Raw genomic sequence first — 19,168 nt, 5'->3', positions numbered from 1 at the left:
GGAATGAAGTTATTCTCATTGTACCAACATGAAAATGCCCTACCTTAACATTGGAAGACTTATATGTACATTGTTTGAACATGCAAGCATTATATGTAAATTGTTTGGTGGGTAAACAATTGTCAACTTAACCATTGAGTAAGGTCTTGGATTACCCTTTGCTCGAGATTGTTCTCTATTGATACACACACATACACACATATATACCATCAATTTTGAGTAAAATTCATAAAGCATTTTAATTCCAACCAATTATAGATAGATATATTTTTACTGTCTCACTTTTCACACCTCACCTCAGGAGTCTAGTCTCAAGTTTATTATTCACATCCTACAATTTGGTGTTTGATATTAATAAAGCCAGTTTCAAGAGTTGATTGCACAGAAAACACTAAGGAAAAACTCAGATTTAGTGTATTTCATTCCTCTTTTGAATCATGGAGTCATTCATTGAAAGAACCATTTTCAAATGATATTCATACCAAAAGTCCACATAATCTCCTTCCTGCTATCAAAGAATTAAAACAGCAAGTGTCTTTAACTTGACCTGCTGGTTAATGTTGTATCTATCTTTGTCCAAAAACACATGATGCCAACATTCATTCAAAATGTTCATCATCCTTAACATGTCGACCTGCAAACTTGCTTAGCCTCAGCCAACAGTATCTAAATCAACATCTGCATCTGTCTCGCCATCTATGATTCCAGCCTCGACTTCGGCTTCTGCTTCCAATTGGCCTGCTTCCTGTCCTACATCAGTGTCTGAGCTATGCTTATGAAGTTCTTCAGGTGTTGGGGTTCCACCTTGAGTACCAGGGACACTGGCACCATCAAATTCCATAGGTGTTGCTGTGGTATCTGTTCGAATGCCATCCCCATCCAACTCAGTAGCAGTTGTGGCAATCTATTATTTTAAGAGAGAACAAAAGATATGAGCTAAAGTGATTTCAGGAACTCATTTTAAGCATTGGATTCGTCACTACAGATGCAAAATAAAGACAAAACGAGAAGAATTGAGACTACAAAATGATGTGTTACAATGTTTTGGTGTATTTGATATGTTAATAAAACAGAACACTGACCCTTATTTATTATACTAATTATGATCCTAACTAAATAAGGAAACAAATCCTAAAGAATAATGTAAGATACAATAATTTCTCTTTTATATTTTCATATATTCTAACACTCCTCCTGAACTTTAAGCTTGTTACAAATAAAACCTTTTAAATAAAAGCAATCAAACAGTATATTCGTTCTTAGTTTCTCTCTTCTCAACATGATGTTAGAGCAGTACCATCCTCCAGGACATGTTTTGTCACTAGTCCTTTCAAAAAGGCTTTTATGTGACACAAGAAAATCAACAGCTTAGAATATGCTTAATTCCTAATGCATTAATCCCAATTGCCAGCTCACCTTAAATATATTAGTTGAACTAGAAAGAAATACAGCAACACAACCAACGAGCAACAATTGGAACTACCAAATTCTACAGTACTCTATAAAAAGGCTCTTGAGCTGATGTAATAAATAAAGAAAAATAGAAGGTGGATCTTAATCAAGAAACCTGATTTTCCTCAACTTGATGCGCAGAGCCTTTTGTTTCTTCCTTTTTGCTACGTTTACTTCTGTCATTTGGTTTAGCTTGGTACTTAGATCGAACATCAGGTGGCAAAAGCTCTAGTGGGACAACCCCTTCAATGCCATGATCAGTAAACTGCAACCAAAATCAATTAACTTTCACACAGTCTAAAAATAATAAACATACTAAATTGCAGATTAGAAAAATCGCTATTATGTTACCTTAGAAAACCCCTCCAAGTCTTGTCGTGCTGCAAGCCGAAGACCTTTCCAACAATAAACCTGAATTGAAAAGAAAAATAGATTTTAAGATGTATATCTTCAAGTTGAAGGCTAAAGCCATCAGACAATAAATGTGCACCAACAAAATTTGAAAGAATTCTTCTGTTCAAATTTTATTCTGTTGTATGCAGATGTTTTGAGACTTTTGTTACAAAATCTTAAGAAATGGACTTTAAACTTTAGTCAACCTTACAAAACCGGCTTGTAAAGTGAGGTTTGCACCCACTTGCATACTATGTATTGACCTTATCTCTAGTCGACGTGAGATTTCCAACACAACAAAATACCCATATTTTTTAATGAAAAATGTTTCTTTTCAGACTCACTATAACATAGGGATGCTGTTGCGGTGCCCCTCTTGTGATCAAAGGGAGTTTCACAAGGATGACTTTAATCTTTGAAGGTTTTAATTTCCTGTTTTTCCATTGGCTTTTCTTTACTCTTTCTTCGATATTCTTTTACCAGAGAGCACTCCTTACTCTGTTTATTTGCATTTTTTTAATGCTTTCCAAGCAATACAACTTAACAGAACGAATATGACTAATGTAAACGATTTGCAACTGGGTCCAAGTTACTTTACAGATGAAAATTTGAAGAGATATTTAAAAACCTTTGAAGCAATGAATAGCAACCAAACATGTCTTTTGTAAAATAAGTATTAAGTAGTTTTGAACAGGCTTATTTTTTGCTGTCATCTATTCTGCCCATGTCTGTTTCAATTGTCAATGGACTTTTCATCTCTAAAATGGAGAAAAAGGCAGTCTAGCAGCATTATTAATCTCCTTGTTCTTTGTCACTTTTTATTGTTGAAGTTTTTCAGGATATCTAATTCTCAAATTTCTACTTTCTTTCTTTTTCTTAAATAAAACTTCTTTTTCCATCCAAAATAAAATTTTAATTAGAGGATTACCCTGTTATTCTTGTGATGATATTCAGCTTCTATTCCAGCAGAGGGGTCCATCTGTAATTTCAAAAATGCAAAAGAATTTTAATATTCAGTAAAATGGTAAGGGGTGGAGGGGAGGATAGGAACTAAACATCATTATGGGGAAAATTCATAACAACTAGTCAGGAAATAACAGGGGTCTTGAAGGAAGGAAGGGAAAATCAAGATGCTCATTGCAGAAGAATATGCAAGCTTACATCATCAGCCAAGGGTTTCCAGTACTCCATAATTGAAGGTGTTTGAACACGTTGAGGATCAGTTAAAGCATTCTGGTAATTCAAAAGTTTGATAATAGAAAAGAATCAGTCAATATAATATGAGCAATGGAATGGAAATAAAGAAATGTCTTTTCACCATGAAAAAGAAAACCAAGTAAAACATAAATTCAAAGACAAAAGCTAATTCACTTTATGATTTTCATTTTACTTGGAATGACCAAAGTATATCATAACAACCCAGTCCCAGGCTAGCAAATTTAATATAAAATGCTCAAAATTATAGCTTCTTGAGATGAGACATAAAGCATGTCTAACAAATCAATTTAAGTACAAAACAATGTTAATCCATAGATAATCTAATAATAGTTGCTATAATTATAGAAATAAAAGGTTTATCTATATAAAAGGAATGTTGTTATAATTATAGAAACAAAGAGTTGACTCTATATAATCAGGGATACAAGATTTTATATGCATTATTGTAACTTCAAATATATGATACTACAAATGCTTCATTTCCATCAGCTAGATTTGACTTGAATGAATTATCATTAGAAAAGGGGAATATCTATACAGATTGTGATGGACTGACCAATTCAAAACATACTACCAGGGGCAAGGCCACTTTAATTTTAATGTACAGAATATCATGACAATATCTAAAGAACCCTAGCGTTTAGCATCCACAATCATCAACTTCCACAGAAAGGCATTGCATGCTAGAACTAGTCACAATTTCTGTAAAGAATAACCTACTGGATTTTGATCTGCCCATTTCCACAACTGAGATAGTTCTTTATTACCCAGTCTCCATCTTGGCCTACTGAAAATAGCAAGACAGAACAAGGTAAGCAAGACAATCATAGCATTGTGAAAAGAATCAGCATAAATTAGTAACATAATAATAATAATTAATAAATAAATCTGCAGTGGCTTATGGTCAGATTTTTGTTTCTAAATAAAAAGAATCTCACATGCCTGCCATTTTAGCCTAGTTGTATCCTGTGTCCACTTGTCACCCCTACCCAGAAGTGGTTTTCTTTGTTGTGAGCAATATATATTTATTTATCCTCTACCCAGAAGTATATTATATTGTAAACTGACATGTACATTGCCCTATGTTTCTAAACTACGGCCTTTAAAGATTTACAGAGTTCAGTTCCATGGCAGCTCTAAAGTAAACGTTGACGGGTGTTTTTTCCCACAAAAAAAAGTGTTATGGACTTCTTTCATTCAACTAGCAACATTGAAAATGCCATCAGTAGTGGGAGTGTATATTGCATGTAATCGCCGAGCCAAACAGAGTTACACTGCCATTCAATTGGTTGTTTACTGCAACGTCCATGTATAGATAACAAATATTTAATTCATAAACAATGATCTTAAGAAAATAAGGAAATATTTTTTCTTATATTCTTCAAGATTCTAAAATATTTATATTCTATAATCTTAAAGCATTATCACATGCCAAACATTTTTTGTCCACAGCCATACCGCTTCTTGGATCCCTCCGGTACTGCTTTCTTCTCTATAGGTTGCTTTTCATATGGGAGGCAGCCATCACGTTTCCACCACACCTAAAAAGTACAGAATGGGATTATATTAAGCTAAATACTAAACATAATCTTCAGGTTTAGTGATAAAAGGCACATGTTTATACAGAGGAGGAGTTAAAGGAAGATGCTTACCCAATTCTTTTCTCGTTCCAATATATGCTCAATTTTGTGAAGAAACTCTGACCCTTTTGGTGGTGTCAGTTCAAGAAGTTTTTTAACCCGTTCCTCGCATGATGTGATCTCTTCTTTCTGAATTAAATGAGAAAACATGTAGTCCAAGGTTATATTACACGTAAACAATTTGGCTTCAATCAAAACGTCAGTTTCTATCAACACATTTAACAGGAGACAAGCAGTTTAAACAAATAACAAGCTAAAAGAAAGTTCCTCCTCCCAAGATTGTTTGTTTGACAGACAACTCTATATCTAATAACATGCGGGAGGATACTAATGTCCAAAAGAAATTGAAACATAAGTAATGCTAACTGCATCTCGATACAGCTACTTTCAAAGAAAACTACGTATTGAGCTTGAATACAAAATGGCAAACTAATACGAACTTGAAACCTAAATATAAAGAGAAAATGAAAATAAACTCAGCATGGTTAAGCTAATCACATCCTGATCATGATTCTATAATAAAATTTTGTTCAGTTATCTTTTGATTTTCTTTCACTTTCTAAGGTGAACATGTTATTCAAGCTTTAAAATGCTAGTTCAAAGATCTAAAGGGAGTTTTGGAACCATTACTGTGTCTATAAACATTTATAGATATTTATAATATGCATAGGGATTGGATTTTCCCTTTTTCAAATTAATAATTTTCTCTTTTTGTTTCCCTTTTAGTACACTTTAATAGCACACAGACGATTCAAATGCTCCTATTTTGTGTTTTTTCTTACTTGATAAAGAATCCAAGTTAAAGAAAAGAAAAACTGTGAAATGTATAGCCAGTAGGATTCTAGCAAGGAAGGACAAACCTTAAATTATAAAAGCAAGAAATAAATCTAGATATAATCCGTTATGGTAATTTATGAGGAACAGTATAAATCATGTCTAGCAACAAGGCAATGATAGCAAATACACAACTGTGTATATTCCATAATCTAAAGAAATCAAGGTAGGCAGCACTGACCATGTTTTCAGATGGCAAATCCTTGTCACCTTTTCCAGGGGCCTAAATGCAAATGAAGTTTAAACCATAAACTAATATAGGTTGTGTTTGATACATCACAAAGAAATTAATCTGTTAAAAAGTATTACCTTCAAGTAATCAAACAATATAAGACACTGTACAAGAACGTGACGTCGAAAACTTGGATCCTTTAACTATTAAGCATTCCACCAACAAAAAGAAACAAAAAAAAAAGATGTGATGATGAGTCAAAACAAGAACATGTTAACTAAAATTGAACAGTCAAACTGCTTACCTCTAGACCCATTAGTTTGCTGCTTGTAAGATATTTTATACTAAAATTAACTGCCTCTTCCTCCAAATTATTAGCATCTCCTTCTTCATCACTCAAAGGTTGTGCTTCAAATGTATTTAATACAACCTTTTATCCAACAAAGTAAAAAAGCAAGAACTGCAGCAATATCATATTCAAGAAAAAATTGCATATACACATACACAAACAATAAAATACGAAACAAATCCTTACCGACAAACTAGATGTGAATTTCTGCCACTTTACCGGAGCATGACTAATGGAAGTAGGGTTAGAAAAAAATTCCTACATCAAAGAAAATAAGACTGGTCAAACATACATGTTTTAAGCTTTTTTCCAAAATAAAAAGTACTCAAAACGGTATACTCAGGCTTTAATATGAGAACTATTCGTTAGAAATTTTGCCATTTAAAGATCATGAGGAAACAATGTGTTTCATCCACTTGTTTCACTTTTCAAAATAGATTTCAAGCTACTAATTATATGATTGTCTAAAATACTATCGAAGTACTTTCCCAAAGAAGTAACCATTTTGTATGTTTTACAGAAACAAGGACCATCGGGAATTTCAGATTTTGTCAAGATAAAAGAATTTTTTGAAGAAACTAACAAAAACAAAAAAAATAAGAACAGGAATTCTCCTACCAGCAATAATACAAAAAAATGTATGCATATCCAGTCCCTTTCAATGTGCAACAAATACCCATTACAGATGACACAAAGGGATAAGTATCAAAATATGGTACGAAGAGTGCATATGAATTAAAGGTCTCCTCTCAACGATTAGATAGAAGGAAGTTGTAAATGCAGTTTATAAGTTGATGATTTAACTTTATTTATGATAAAACATATTATAAATATGATATTGCAAAACAAGTAGAATAATTGTGAAATAGCGAGACAAGCTTCAATGCAGGAAAATGAAAAGGGTCAGTTTTCCAACTTCAAGAACTAAAATTTCAATGAAGACCTACCTGAAGACCCCAAAAAGTCTGATAAAAATTGAAATCTATGCATATGCCTGGAAAGTGAGGAAAAATAAATTATTAGCTGGAAAGAAAAATCAACCTTGTATTAATAAGGTATTAAAATTGTCAATGACATGTACCTTCCAAGGGTTCTTTCTCAAATTTTGTTTCATTTGATGTGTTAAAAACACCTTTGATATTTAAAGCTGCAAATGTTTATCAAAAACATCAAAGTGACAAAGGACTCAAGAAAAGGAAATTGGCACCAAAAGTGAATATAGGCTTACATTAGGTTTGTCGAAAACCAACAAAACCTATGTACACCCCTAGCTTATATAATTATACCTGATCGCTCCGATAACGGAAAGAAATGAGCTAAAAACATGAGAATTCTTCCACAAAAGACCACGTCATTTGCCTATAACATAAAAAAAAAAAAAAAAAAAAAAAAAAAAAAAAAAAACACATCTAATTCATAATAAGAAAAACCAAATACAGTCATTCCTTCACACAGATATATAGATCCTCTGCAAACCTTATTTAAAACAATACTTATTCAATACTATAAAGCCAAGAAATGAACAGTTTATCCTATAGCGACAGCTTACAATAATGAGAAATAAAGAACCTTGGACACGTCAATACATCAACTGTCCAAGAGGCAAGAAACATACAGCATGTAATTTTGTTCCTTAACTTGAAAGCAAACAAATAAACCTTTGCAACAAAATCATCTCGTTAATTGACTATGCAAAATATCCTGTCAGAAGAAGGGTAATTATGAATATTATCAAAAAGCAAGGAAGCTGGAGAGAAAAGAAAAGGAAGCAGGGAAACCAAACTTCAAGCATAACTTTACTTTCAACACAACGTGTTGAAATCCCACTTGAACCACTTCATAGCTGGAATAAATGGTTACAAATGAATAAGGTTTATATTCGCATGACCTCCCCAAACCCTGTTTTGGAGGGAGCCTCGGTCTAGAACCGATTAGCAATATTCAATTTTTAAAGAATCCAATGGGTTAATGGTTAACAACTAACTGATTTAATAACCTGGTATAGAGGTTAACTAACAGTTTCCAAAATAGATATTTCTTTTTTCCAAGACACCCTGTTTTAATTTTTTTTCCAAAATGATCATCCTATTCCTTTGCTTGCAAGGATTTAAATTGCATACTGCATATGATGGTATGAATATAACAAATTCATCAAGCAAATGTCCTCATATACCCCCAAATATGCATACAATACATGTCACCGTTCACTCTGAGGTGAGAACATAAACGACAAACAAGAAAGCAAGCAGGAAGATAGGAGAGACAATAAGCACACTTGATGTCGAAATATAAATCTAAAAGAAGCAGGACTAATAAAATCCATTTGTTACAGCTTTTTTACTAAAAAACACTTTTTTTTTAAAAAATACTCACTTTTAAAGGTTCTTCACACGTTTGTTTAAGTTTTCCCAAAACAATTAGAAGTTGAAAAGAATCTATAATCTAACTAAAATGATTCTCATAAAACTCACCAATTCTTTTAAGTGATTTTTATGATGGTAAACAACAATAAATTAGCTTCTACTCTTTTGTTAAAATCTCCAAAACCTAATCACTAAATTATTTTACATCAAAATACTTTTTTTTATCTGTAACAAAGAGCTCACAATTTACTACAGCTATTTTTTTATTAGACCATGTACATGTGCTAAATGTACCTTTGATAGACGACGAAGAAGTTGATTGCAGGTTCTCAGCATCACGAGTTTTCCTCGAGCAAAAAGTTCTTGCTGTAAGTCACACAACAGTTCCAAAGTAATACAGATCATGATATGGTACTTATGCAATAAATAATTAATACACAAGCACAAAGGGCTAAAAACGACTGAGAAATATACTTTGCCTAATATATCTTGTTTACTCTCTATATAGCCAAAAACATCTTTGCAGTTTTTCATTGTAGACATTTCTGTCAAGTCTTCCAACAGCTGAAAAATCATTCCACCTTCAATGTGTTCTTTCTCACACAGATATAGTACAATATCTGAAAAGTGAACACACAGCATGAGTAGGAGAGGAACACATAACTTTGCATACAATTAAAACATAACTGAAACTCATTAAGCATTTCTGGAAAGACCAAACTAACAGGTTCTCAACGATACAGAGCTGGTTAGAGGGTGAGAAATCCACAACAGAAATGGGAAAGATAAAAAGAAAGACAAAGAAAGGAAACCCCTAAAACTAGTTAATTTTGCAGCTTTCCCAGTCTCGTTGCAAATTAAAATAATGAAACCCTTAAATAAACATGTGTGAACACCAAAGAGAAACAAATTTTGTCTCCATTTAACTTCAAAATGACATAAACCTGCCCTTAAAACATATATCATCTCTAATTCTAGAAAGAAAAAAACTTAAAAGCGCAAAAGAGTACATATAAAGTTGGCATTAACATGTGCTATAATTTAAAATATTAATTTGATGTTGTTATAAAGGATGCCAATCACAAAGATTACCATGGCAAACATTTAATGCTAAGCTCCAGATGGCAAACTACCACTCTGCACAAAATAACTACTTGAATAAACAATCAAACAAATTGTCTTCTTTTTTTTTCTCAAATTATTTTAGCATGAAATTCATTAATATTGTTGAATGTGTCTGTCTGTGTGGAAATAATAGTCTCATGCTTTACATATACGTAATTGTATACATGTAACACAACAAATAATATGCTTAGTCCTAAGTTTTCTTTCCTGGTTTATGGCCATAATTTCTACATATAATTTTCTTTCATTTTTACTTTCCCAATATTTATATTGCATATGTGCTTTACAAATTCCTATAAATGCTCCAGTCAAAGAATAAAACTTCTTGTACAAGAGCAAAATACACACTACATCAAAATTATAAGAACAATTGAATGTAAAGAACTGGAAAAGAATGTTTTCTGAAAAGTGAAATGGTGCACATACCAAGAAGGCGAGGAATGTGGCCCTGAGTAGTTTCGTTAGAATCAATGGATTGCCCAAATTGCATTATTTTCTCAGCAGATACTGCCGCGGACTGAAGCATAGGTAAAAGAAAAATAATTCAGATCATAAACAGACATAACCAAGGCAATAATGATACAGAGAAAGGAAAAGAAACAAGAGCAGCATTAGATAGACCCAATTCTTGAATTATATTTCTTACAAGGAATTCGTTTTTGTAGAATTAGATTGTTGTTATACATTCAACAAAGACAAAAAAGATATATGATGAATTATGAATAAGGCCAACAGTTAGACATACCACAAACTCCTGAAGCAGCATGCGCAAGATATTTTCTAGGAATTGGTTCTCATCTTGGGCCAATTTCGTTTGTTTCTGTTGCACACAAATGAATCAGCGGCTAGCAAAATCACATGAAAACTACCACAAAGGCAACCTCAGGCCAGCATTATCAATCAGTCACCATGCAAACGTCATGGAAATGGAATATAAGATAGACAATGTAAGTCAACATAGAGCTGATTTTGAACTAGAGGGAGAGATAAGATCTACACCATGAAGAATGAGTTCTTCTAGAAGAACTCTCAAGTTCTCCAAAATAATAAAAAATGTTATATTTTAAATTCTTTTGTGTTACAAAAAATTTCATTATAGGACCTAAAAGAAACTTACTTCAGATTTTAAACTGAGTCTACAGATAGCACATAACCTAAAACCCTTCTGCAATCAACATGGAGTAGTTAATAGTAAGTACACTATCATGGTATCGTACTCATCCCAGAATGACCCCACTCCTCGAAGCTGAGTCACACTGTGCCTGTCTATGATGGTAGAGAGCATGATTAAATGATGCCATCCGGGCTGTTTGTGGCCTTCTATTTTCAATTAGCCTCTACCTGAGAGTTGTTTCAAGCTTGGCCAGGGAGCAGGGGAATTGACAATGGAAAATCACATAAGTTCTTTAAGTTGACCTTTTCCAGTTCCCCTTACATTAGCTCACACATCCCTCCAACTGCAAGCATAGTCACCGTTGAACACTTACTCCTCAACCAATTTCCATCACTGCTCACCACATTCCATGCAACTCATTTCCGGCTAATATCTAGTATATTCAGGCTCTATTCTAACCAGTTTACAGAGATCCATCTCTTCTCCAACGAATTTACAGCTGTTTAACCACTTTTGTGGCCTACCCACTGCCATTTCAACCAAGTATCTACTTCTTTCTTCTCTGCTCTGTCTCCAATCTCTCTAAAACGTTGGAACAACAATAACTTCTCTTTAACTTTGGGTATTTCTTTGTTTATTTTTCAGCATATATTACATGATTAGTGTAAATCTGTGTTTTAGGTTCACAGTTCAAAATAGTGGTCATACCACTATCCCACTATAGCATTTTTAGGGTTGGTTGCTCCATGTCATTATTTGGGGTTGACTACTATGAATCAACAGTCGTTCCACTCTTTTCCTTAAATTCAAAGCTTATGTACCTTTCAGGCATCACCCCACCTAACCACTATCACTGCCCTCCCGGAGAGAACCCAAAGAAGCAATAATCAGACTAATAGACGCATACAAATTCTAATAACTAACCACCACCACCTCCAAGGTAACTCCAAGAATAAAGAGCTAAAAGCACTATCATATCTAAACTTTTACAAAACAAGTTCCACAATTCTCATTACGAAGTACGAGATATGAGTTAAATTTCAAAAGAGTACACATACCTGAGGCTTTATTACTTCTTGGACTGTCTTCAAAGCAAAATTCTCAGGTGGCCCTGGTTGTAGTATGGCCCTTTTGAATACCTCCTAAGAACAGCAACAAAAGCAGAAAAGACACAACCAATGAAATTGAAAACAAAGAGAAACAAAACAACTATTGGGGAAAAAACAAAAACCTAACAACATTAAAAAATTTAAAAACTCAACAGAAGTGTAGCTCAGTCATAATTTCTTTCTAGTTTGATACAATAACTATGAGATTCAATAAATAAAACACCCAGTTGCATTACACGATCGAGCAACTAAAAAAAAATACACAGAGCACAATTTAAACCATAGAAACATATTGGATGTAACGAATTCATCATGCCCTTCGAGAACCAAACACCCGGAACACAAAAAGGGGTGCACAGATTTGACTTCTACCCTTTAAAGATTGCACCTTTGTGAGAAACACAAAAACAAAAGCTTACCATGATGAAGTTTGAACACAAGTCTCCTTTATTTTTCTACTGAACCACCAAACTTCAACAATAACTGGGAAAAGAAAAGGAAAATTACAGGAACACGACACCCCTATTGTGATTCTGCAGAAAATGTAACATAAAAAATAGAATAAATAAACAAAAATACCATTCAAATAAAACTTGGAAAATCGAACGAGGAAGGTGGAAGCACTCACTCACATAAAGAGTATAACTGCAAAACCAATTTCACACAAAACCTCTGAATTTGAAAAATGAATTCTTTGTGAGATGTCGTTCGGATTTAGTCACAAGCGAAGTGACCCAAGTTCTTCCTACCAAGGTAGAATCACAACACACAAGTAAAAACCCTTAACATGGGTCTGGTTCTCACCCAAAGGGCTGAATCTCAAACTTCAAATTAAGTTTATATTTGGATAAGAAAATTTAAATTTTGAGTCATTTTTATTTTTCATATATTTTGAATCATTTTTCAGTGATTTAATTCAACATAGTGAATTGGGATTGAGAAAAAAAAAGATAAATTTTCATATGATTGTATAAATTGGTCTATACTTATTCAATTATTTCTTCAAAAAGTTCATCCACAAATCATCAAATGAAATTTAGATCATCTAATATAAAATCTATTATTATTTATAAAATTTTGTACTAAAGAAAGAGTACAAGGGCTCTTAAGATTTCTAGAAAAAAAATGTTATATTTTAAATTCTTTTCTATTAAAAAAAATTCATTTTAAGACATACAAAAAAATACTTAAAACCTTAAAGTAAAAATTATTATTAGAAAAAAAAATTGAATAAAATGTTATATTTATTGGAATACCCTACCTAAAAGTAGCATAAAATCTTCAAATAACATGTTATGTTAAAGATGTTCTTAAAAACTCATTCAACATATATATTTAAAATTATCAAATAATGTTTTCTTAAAAATATTATCATCATGTGTAGATCGTACCCACGTGTATTTAGATAAATATTAGAAATAGATATTATAACAATACTAATTTTAAAAATAATAAAAAAATATTAATATTAACTAGGTTGATATTAATTTAACTAAATATTACAATAGAAAAAAACTAGTTAAATCAGTGTTAATCTACTCTAATTAAAAATTATTTGAAAACTTGATAACTGATTAATGTGGATTTTTAAGTTTGAATGTGATTGTTTTTCATGCACCTTCTTTGTTTTCTAGTTTTTTTCTTATGAAAAGAAATTAATGATTAAAATTGTCTAAAACTCTGATAGTAACATCAATCAAGAATATTATATGAGCTCAAACTTTGCTCTTCCTCCAAAAGTTCAAACATTTTATTATCCCTTTTTCTTCTTCATAGCGAGTCATAAAATAATTTTTTTTTGTTTAAATTATACAAAATTATAATTTTGCAATTATTTATTAAATAATATTTTTATTGTTTAAATTATGTAAATCGTATATTTTAAGATAGTATAAAAATTTAATCAAATTTCTAAGCTCTTAAGTTTGAAAGTAAAATTGAGTCTAAACATTTATTTATTTATTTATTTATTTATTTATTTATTTATTTATTTAGTCATCTTTTCCATTCAGGAATAAAACATAAGTATTTGACTAACTATTATTGTATCAATGATTTTTTTTTTATACTTAAATGATTTTGGAATGTGAAAGGTGAGAGGGTTGACCATTAGGGTGTAGTGAAAAATATTTTATATAAGATTTTGAATTTGTAACAAATTAGACTTTGTCATAGTAATGACTTGGATATATGATTATGTAGATTTGTTGCTAACTTTAAATAATATAATAACATTATTTAGAAATCTATAATTAAGAGGGTGTACTTATCAACAAGATATTTTTTGGATATTTTTTTACTATTTTGGATTAACCTTTAATCTTATTTTAACTTTTGATCTTGCAAAATTAATACTTATATCAAGTATTTTATCCGGTAGAAATAAATAAATAAATAAAAAACTTCTCAATGCAATAAGATTATATATCCATCAATTTCATTTTCTAAAATTGATTTGATTTTTTCACAAACTTTAGGCAAGGTTCATTAGAGAAGAGTTCAATTTTGACGACTCTTTATCACAATTATTGAATTAATATAGATGATGAAAAGTTTGGTTATGAGAAAATAATATAAGTCATTGTATAGTTATTCAAGGTTTAAAATACATTTTAATGTAATACATATGATAAGTAAGTTATAGAATCTTAATATTTTTCATCTTTGTACTAAGAGTAAAATTTGTCTAATTATTTTTCATATATGAAGAGACAGAGAGATGGTTAAATAATTTATTTATTTATTTTGGTCTGACTTTGTTTTATTTCTTTGTTCTTATTCTCTATTTCGACTCTTCGTCGTGAAGGCATCTGTGAAATGTGCTCCAATATTCAAGTAAGAATTTGATATTTGGTGTAATAAATGTATAATGATGACATACATTTATCTTGATTGTTGTACCTATTTATACCATTGTGATGAACCATGTTACTATTGGGTCGATATTAGTATGTGAATTGTGATTAAAGACATATTACTTCATTTTTCATACGACTTAAGCTTGTTAATAATTCTTTAATCTTAATGCATTTAGGCATGTCAGTCGATTAATACTGAATATCGAGATATCCGAAAACCATCCAATTTCGACTGGTACAATTATTGACTAGTTTTGATTTATTCCTACACCTCCATGCTTTCTTCATGTACCTCCATAAAAGACGTGAAATGACAACTTTATCTTTTTCATCATCTTCTTCATTGATCTCTCTTCTCCCTTTTCCAAATTCTAAAATTTTGAACTCTATAATTCATAATACAAAATTTTGTATTCCAAATTTTAGAATTTCAAATATATTTTTTAAATTTTAAAATATATTCTAAACTCTATAACATAAAATACTATTCCTAATCAATAGTTATGAACATAATTTAATCCTAATGTATTATTTAGTGGGACATAGTATAGAATTCATAATATATGCTTAATGAATATTTTATGGTTATGAATATAGTTTAATCATACTCTATTGTTTAGTGGAACGTAGTTATTCTAGAAGGAGGGGATTTGAAACAAATTATGTCACTAGTTTAAAGAGGTTAAAGGTAATATTTAACTATAATTTTTTTTGGATATTTATTATCATACTACAAAGTTTTACAACTTACTAATAATATGAAACTTAATAATAATCTCTCTAATGGACCAATTTGCAACAAAAAAATATCAGTGAATCAGTTTTAAAATTTGCAAGTTTTTGAATAATATTCAACAAAAATATCTCATCTATTTTGTTTTTTTATTATTATTTGATTGATTCTGTTTATCCTAATAGAGTTGAAAATTAACATTATTTTTATTTTAAAGAAAAAGTTATTATAGCTCCTAGTTTGAAGAATATTCTTAAATACTTTTGTCTAATTATAATGATTTAAGTAGTACAAATTATGCCACAAATATTATTTATTAAGATATTTGAAATTTTTTTAATATATTTTAAAGTTTTTATTAGTTACATTTTAATTTTTTAATATTATTAATTTAATTACTTATTTTATAATTGCGTGTTATATATCATTTTATTTATTTAAATTTTTTTTACCCTGCAAGATAAGGGTATCAATCTAATAAATTAATAAAAAAAGTAAATAAGAAAAATAAGATATTAATACCCTTCATTGCTCATTAAGTTTAAGGTAAAGTTGAAGTGTTTAGAATTTAGATAATCTCTTTCCAAATTCTGAATCAATTAAAAAAGAGAAACTATGAGAGGTATATTAATATTTAAGTGTTTATTTTATTTTATTGCTTAGTTTAATTTCAAAATGTCTTTTTTCCTTATTATATTATCATCATTATCAACCACGTACACAATCTTATAATATTCTTATAACATTATCACAGAAGAAACTAAAAACAAAAATGTTTACAAGTTATAAGAACCAAAACAAAATATTACGAGGCATAAAAACAAAAATTGACTCAATTAGAGGGCTTAAAAAATATTCCTATACAATTACAAACTGTCTCATTTAAATGTTAAAATAATTAAGCTTAATTTTAAAAATTAGGTTTATTTATATTTTTGTTACCAGTTATTTCGGTTCGTCCAATATACTCTCACATCACCTAGAAAGATACATCCAATATAGTCTTACATCGTTTATAAATCAAAACAGATATATCTAATGTAGTTTCATATCGCTTAGAAATTGAAATCAATGACAATTTATATACATCTTCTTTTTTAATTTTTCAATACATTTTTTTTTAAACAAAATCGTGACAAAATTTCAAACTTTAAAGCGAACAATACATCAAATACAGTAATTGACTCTACCAAACAAACTTAAAGTCAGAACACTGATATTTAAAATAAACTTGCTTTCATTCTTCAAATGTAAAATTAACTCTTTTTATTTCAGTAACTAGAAAATAAACATGATTTAATTATATGCACAAACATAAAATAGTTTTATTATAATACAAAATGAAAATAAACTGTTATATAAATAGCTTAGAATTCGTTAACAATGAAAGTGAAATTTTGAATGATATTTAAAATAAACGGAGTAAAACAACTCCTTCTAGATTACAAGAACTAAATTAATTAATTTTAAATTCAAAAAACTAAAATTCAACTTACCAAAATTTGTCAAAGAGTAATAAAACACATTTAAATCAAAATAATAGATCCAAACAGACCCTATCTTGAGTCATTGGAAACTTTCGTTATTGCGTGCAATTTTAAAATCATTGACATTTTATATTGATTTTTGCTTACTTTTTAATCCTATTTTTCAAGTATATATCTTTGAATTTTTTATAAATACTTTTTAATGATTTAATTTTAAAGGTTTTAATTGTATTTATATTTTGCTTCTTCAGCAGCCATTGTGGAAAAAACAACAAAGTCAAACTCAACAACTGTTTCAGCTTGTTCACAAAATAACTTCAGCATTATCTGTTTCAATATTCTATCTTTTCATATGAACATGTACTACACATAAATATTTGTGCTTATAAATGTCTGTGAATTATGAAACATAACTCAATCAACCAAAGGTACAGAACAAAACATGCAGATGAGTTATCTAGCAGTGTTTCTGCTACTGCTTCTTCCAATCCCATTTGCAGCTTCTACCTTGGTTGAGAAGAAGTTCAAGCAATGCTTGATGACTCAACTTGATGAGAATTCTGAATCCATTGAGAAAATCATCTTCACCAGATCCTCCTCCCAATATCCTCAAGTGTTGGAAGCATTGGAGCAAAATCCTAGATGGGTGAATTCATCATCATGGAAGCCTCTTCTCATTCTGACACCTTTCCATGAATCAGAAATTCAAGCTGCTATTAGATGCAGCAAAGAACTTGGTTTGCAGATTAGAGTGAGAAGTGGTGGCCATGATTATGAAGGGCTGTCATATCTTTGTAGGGTACCCTTTGTCATGGTTGACCTCATCAACCTCCGTTCCATTGAAGTTGACCTTGCTGATGAAACAGCCTGGGTTCAGGCTGGAGCATCAGCAGGGGAACTTTACTACAAAATTTCAAAGGAAAGCAAAGTGCATGGATTCCCTGCAGGAACCTGTCCTAGTATAGGGATAGGAGGGCATATCAGTGGAGGGGGGCAGGGCACCATGTTGAGGAAGCATGGCCTTGCAGCTGACCATGTTGTTGATGCTTACATCATTGATGCAGATGGGAAGATTCATGATAGAAAGTCAATGGGAGAAGATGTTTTCTGGGCCATCAGAGGAGGTAGTGCTACTAGTTTTGGAGTGATCCTTGCATGGAAGATCAGGTTGGTGAGAGTTCCACCTATTGTTACAGGGTTCAATGTTCACAGAACAGTGGATGAAGGAGTCAAAAATCTCATTCACAGGTGGCAATACATTGCACATGAGCTGCATGAGGATGTTGTCCTTAGAGTGATAGCTCAAAATAGTGGTGACAAGTCAAAACCATTCAGAGCAACCTTCAACTCTCTCTTCCTTGGAGGAGTAGACAGGTTGATTCCACTGATGAATGAGAGTTTCCCTGAACTGGGATTGCAGGCCAAAGACTGCACTGAAATGAACTGGATTCAATCAGTTATGTTCATTGCTGGATTCAACATAGACGCTCCTCTAGAACTCTTGCTCAACAGAACCACCACACCTAAAAGCTCTTTCAAGGCCAAGTCTGACTTTGTGAAGGAGCCAATACCAAAATCTGGTCTAGAAGGAGCTTGGAAAAGGCTTCTAGAGGAGGAAAAACTGGCCACAATGATCTTTGAACCCTATGGTGGTAGAATGGATGAAATTTCAGAATCTGAAACCCCTTTTCCCCACAGGAAGGGCAACTTGTACAACATCCAATACTTGGTCAATTGGGAAGGGAATAGCAAGGAAGCATCCAAGGGACCTCTAGAATGGGCTAAAATGATTTACAGATACATGACTCCTTATGTGTCAAAATCTCCAAGAGCTGCCTATTTCAACTACAAGGATCTTGATTTAGGCAAAAACCTGCATGACAACACAAGCTACTCAGAGGCTAGTGTTTGGGGCAAGAAGTACTTCAAGGGAAACTTCAGAAGATTGGCACAAATTAAGACAAAGTTTGACCCCCAAAATTTTTTCAGGAATGAACAAAGTATTCCTCTTCTAAATTCCCATCCTTATTAAAATAAAGTGCATACATCATGACATTATTGGGAGAACCTAGAACAATTGTGTTGTACTTCAATATCATGCTGATCTCTGCTTTGTATGATTGTTATATACCCAAAACCTTAAATGGTAGCCTGTTTTTGCAGGCATTTAAGAGAAAGGGATACAAATCCAAAATGGATATGATCATATGATGTATTTTCATAATGGGAATGAAGGTGTAACACATCACATCAGAACTAACAAAATTTTTAAAAAAAAGTTACCTAAATTTCTATCATGTTAGTCTAAATTCCCTTAGTAA

At 31.4% G+C, this 19,168-nt stretch overlaps 2 protein-coding genes across 6 annotated transcripts; one reads left to right on the top strand and one right to left on the bottom strand.

The window, feature by feature from the left end:
* Nucleotides 1-392: 392 nt before the first annotated feature.
* Nucleotides 393-12,786, bottom strand: THO1 (nuclear matrix protein-like protein). 5 transcript variants are annotated; one of them, XM_068642674.1, is made up of 22 exons: nt 12,402-12,786; nt 12,189-12,302; nt 11,719-11,802; nt 10,292-10,366; nt 9,973-10,063; nt 8,896-9,041; nt 8,716-8,787; nt 7,345-7,417; nt 7,140-7,205; nt 7,006-7,052; nt 6,245-6,316; nt 6,014-6,139; nt 5,847-5,912; nt 5,719-5,760; nt 4,716-4,832; nt 4,522-4,604; nt 3,784-3,850; nt 3,007-3,078; nt 2,774-2,824; nt 1,804-1,863; nt 1,568-1,717; nt 393-904 (listed from the first exon to the last, which is right to left on the bottom strand). In XM_068642674.1, the coding sequence occupies exons 2-22, from the start codon at nt 12,189-12,191 to the stop codon at nt 653-655; spliced, it is 1,815 nt and encodes a 604-aa protein (XP_068498775.1). In that variant the 5' UTR covers nt 12,192-12,302; nt 12,402-12,786; the 3' UTR covers nt 393-652. The 5 variants fall into 5 exon arrangements, with proteins under 5 accessions (XP_068498775.1, XP_068498774.1, XP_068498776.1 ...); XM_068642673.1 differs by having other exon boundaries at nt 12,398-12,750; XM_068642675.1 differs by having other exon boundaries at nt 12,189-12,252; nt 12,398-12,583.
* Nucleotides 12,787-17,190: 4,404 nt separating this feature from the next.
* Nucleotides 17,191-19,168, top strand: LOC137834605 (berberine bridge enzyme-like 22). The gene has a single exon (XM_068642672.2). The coding sequence runs from the start codon at nt 17,290-17,292 to the stop codon at nt 18,877-18,879; it is 1,590 nt and encodes a 529-aa protein (XP_068498773.2). The 5' UTR covers nt 17,191-17,289; the 3' UTR covers nt 18,880-19,168.

Source organism: Phaseolus vulgaris, chromosome 5 (assembly GCF_051622355.1).
Source record: "Phaseolus vulgaris cultivar YP4 chromosome 5, ASM5162235v1, whole genome shotgun sequence".
NCBI lineage: Eukaryota > Viridiplantae > Streptophyta > Magnoliopsida > Fabales > Fabaceae > Phaseolus > Phaseolus vulgaris.
Note: the sequence above shows the minus strand (reverse complement) of the source record. Positions and strands in the feature narration are given on the sequence as shown.

Coding starts and splice junctions, on each gene's coding strand:
- THO1 (XM_068642674.1), bottom strand. Junction 4,833..5,718: donor ATTTGCCATCTGAAAACATG/GTCAGTGCTGCC, acceptor CATTTAATTCAG/AAAGAAGAGATCACATCATG. Junction 1,718..1,803: donor ACTTGGAGGGGTTTTCTAAG/GTAACATAATAG, acceptor TTTTGGTTGCAG/TTTACTGATCATGGCATTGA.
- LOC137834605 (XM_068642672.2), top strand. CDS start 17,290: ATGCAGATGAGTTATCTAGCAGTGTTTCTGCTACTGCTTCTTCCAATC.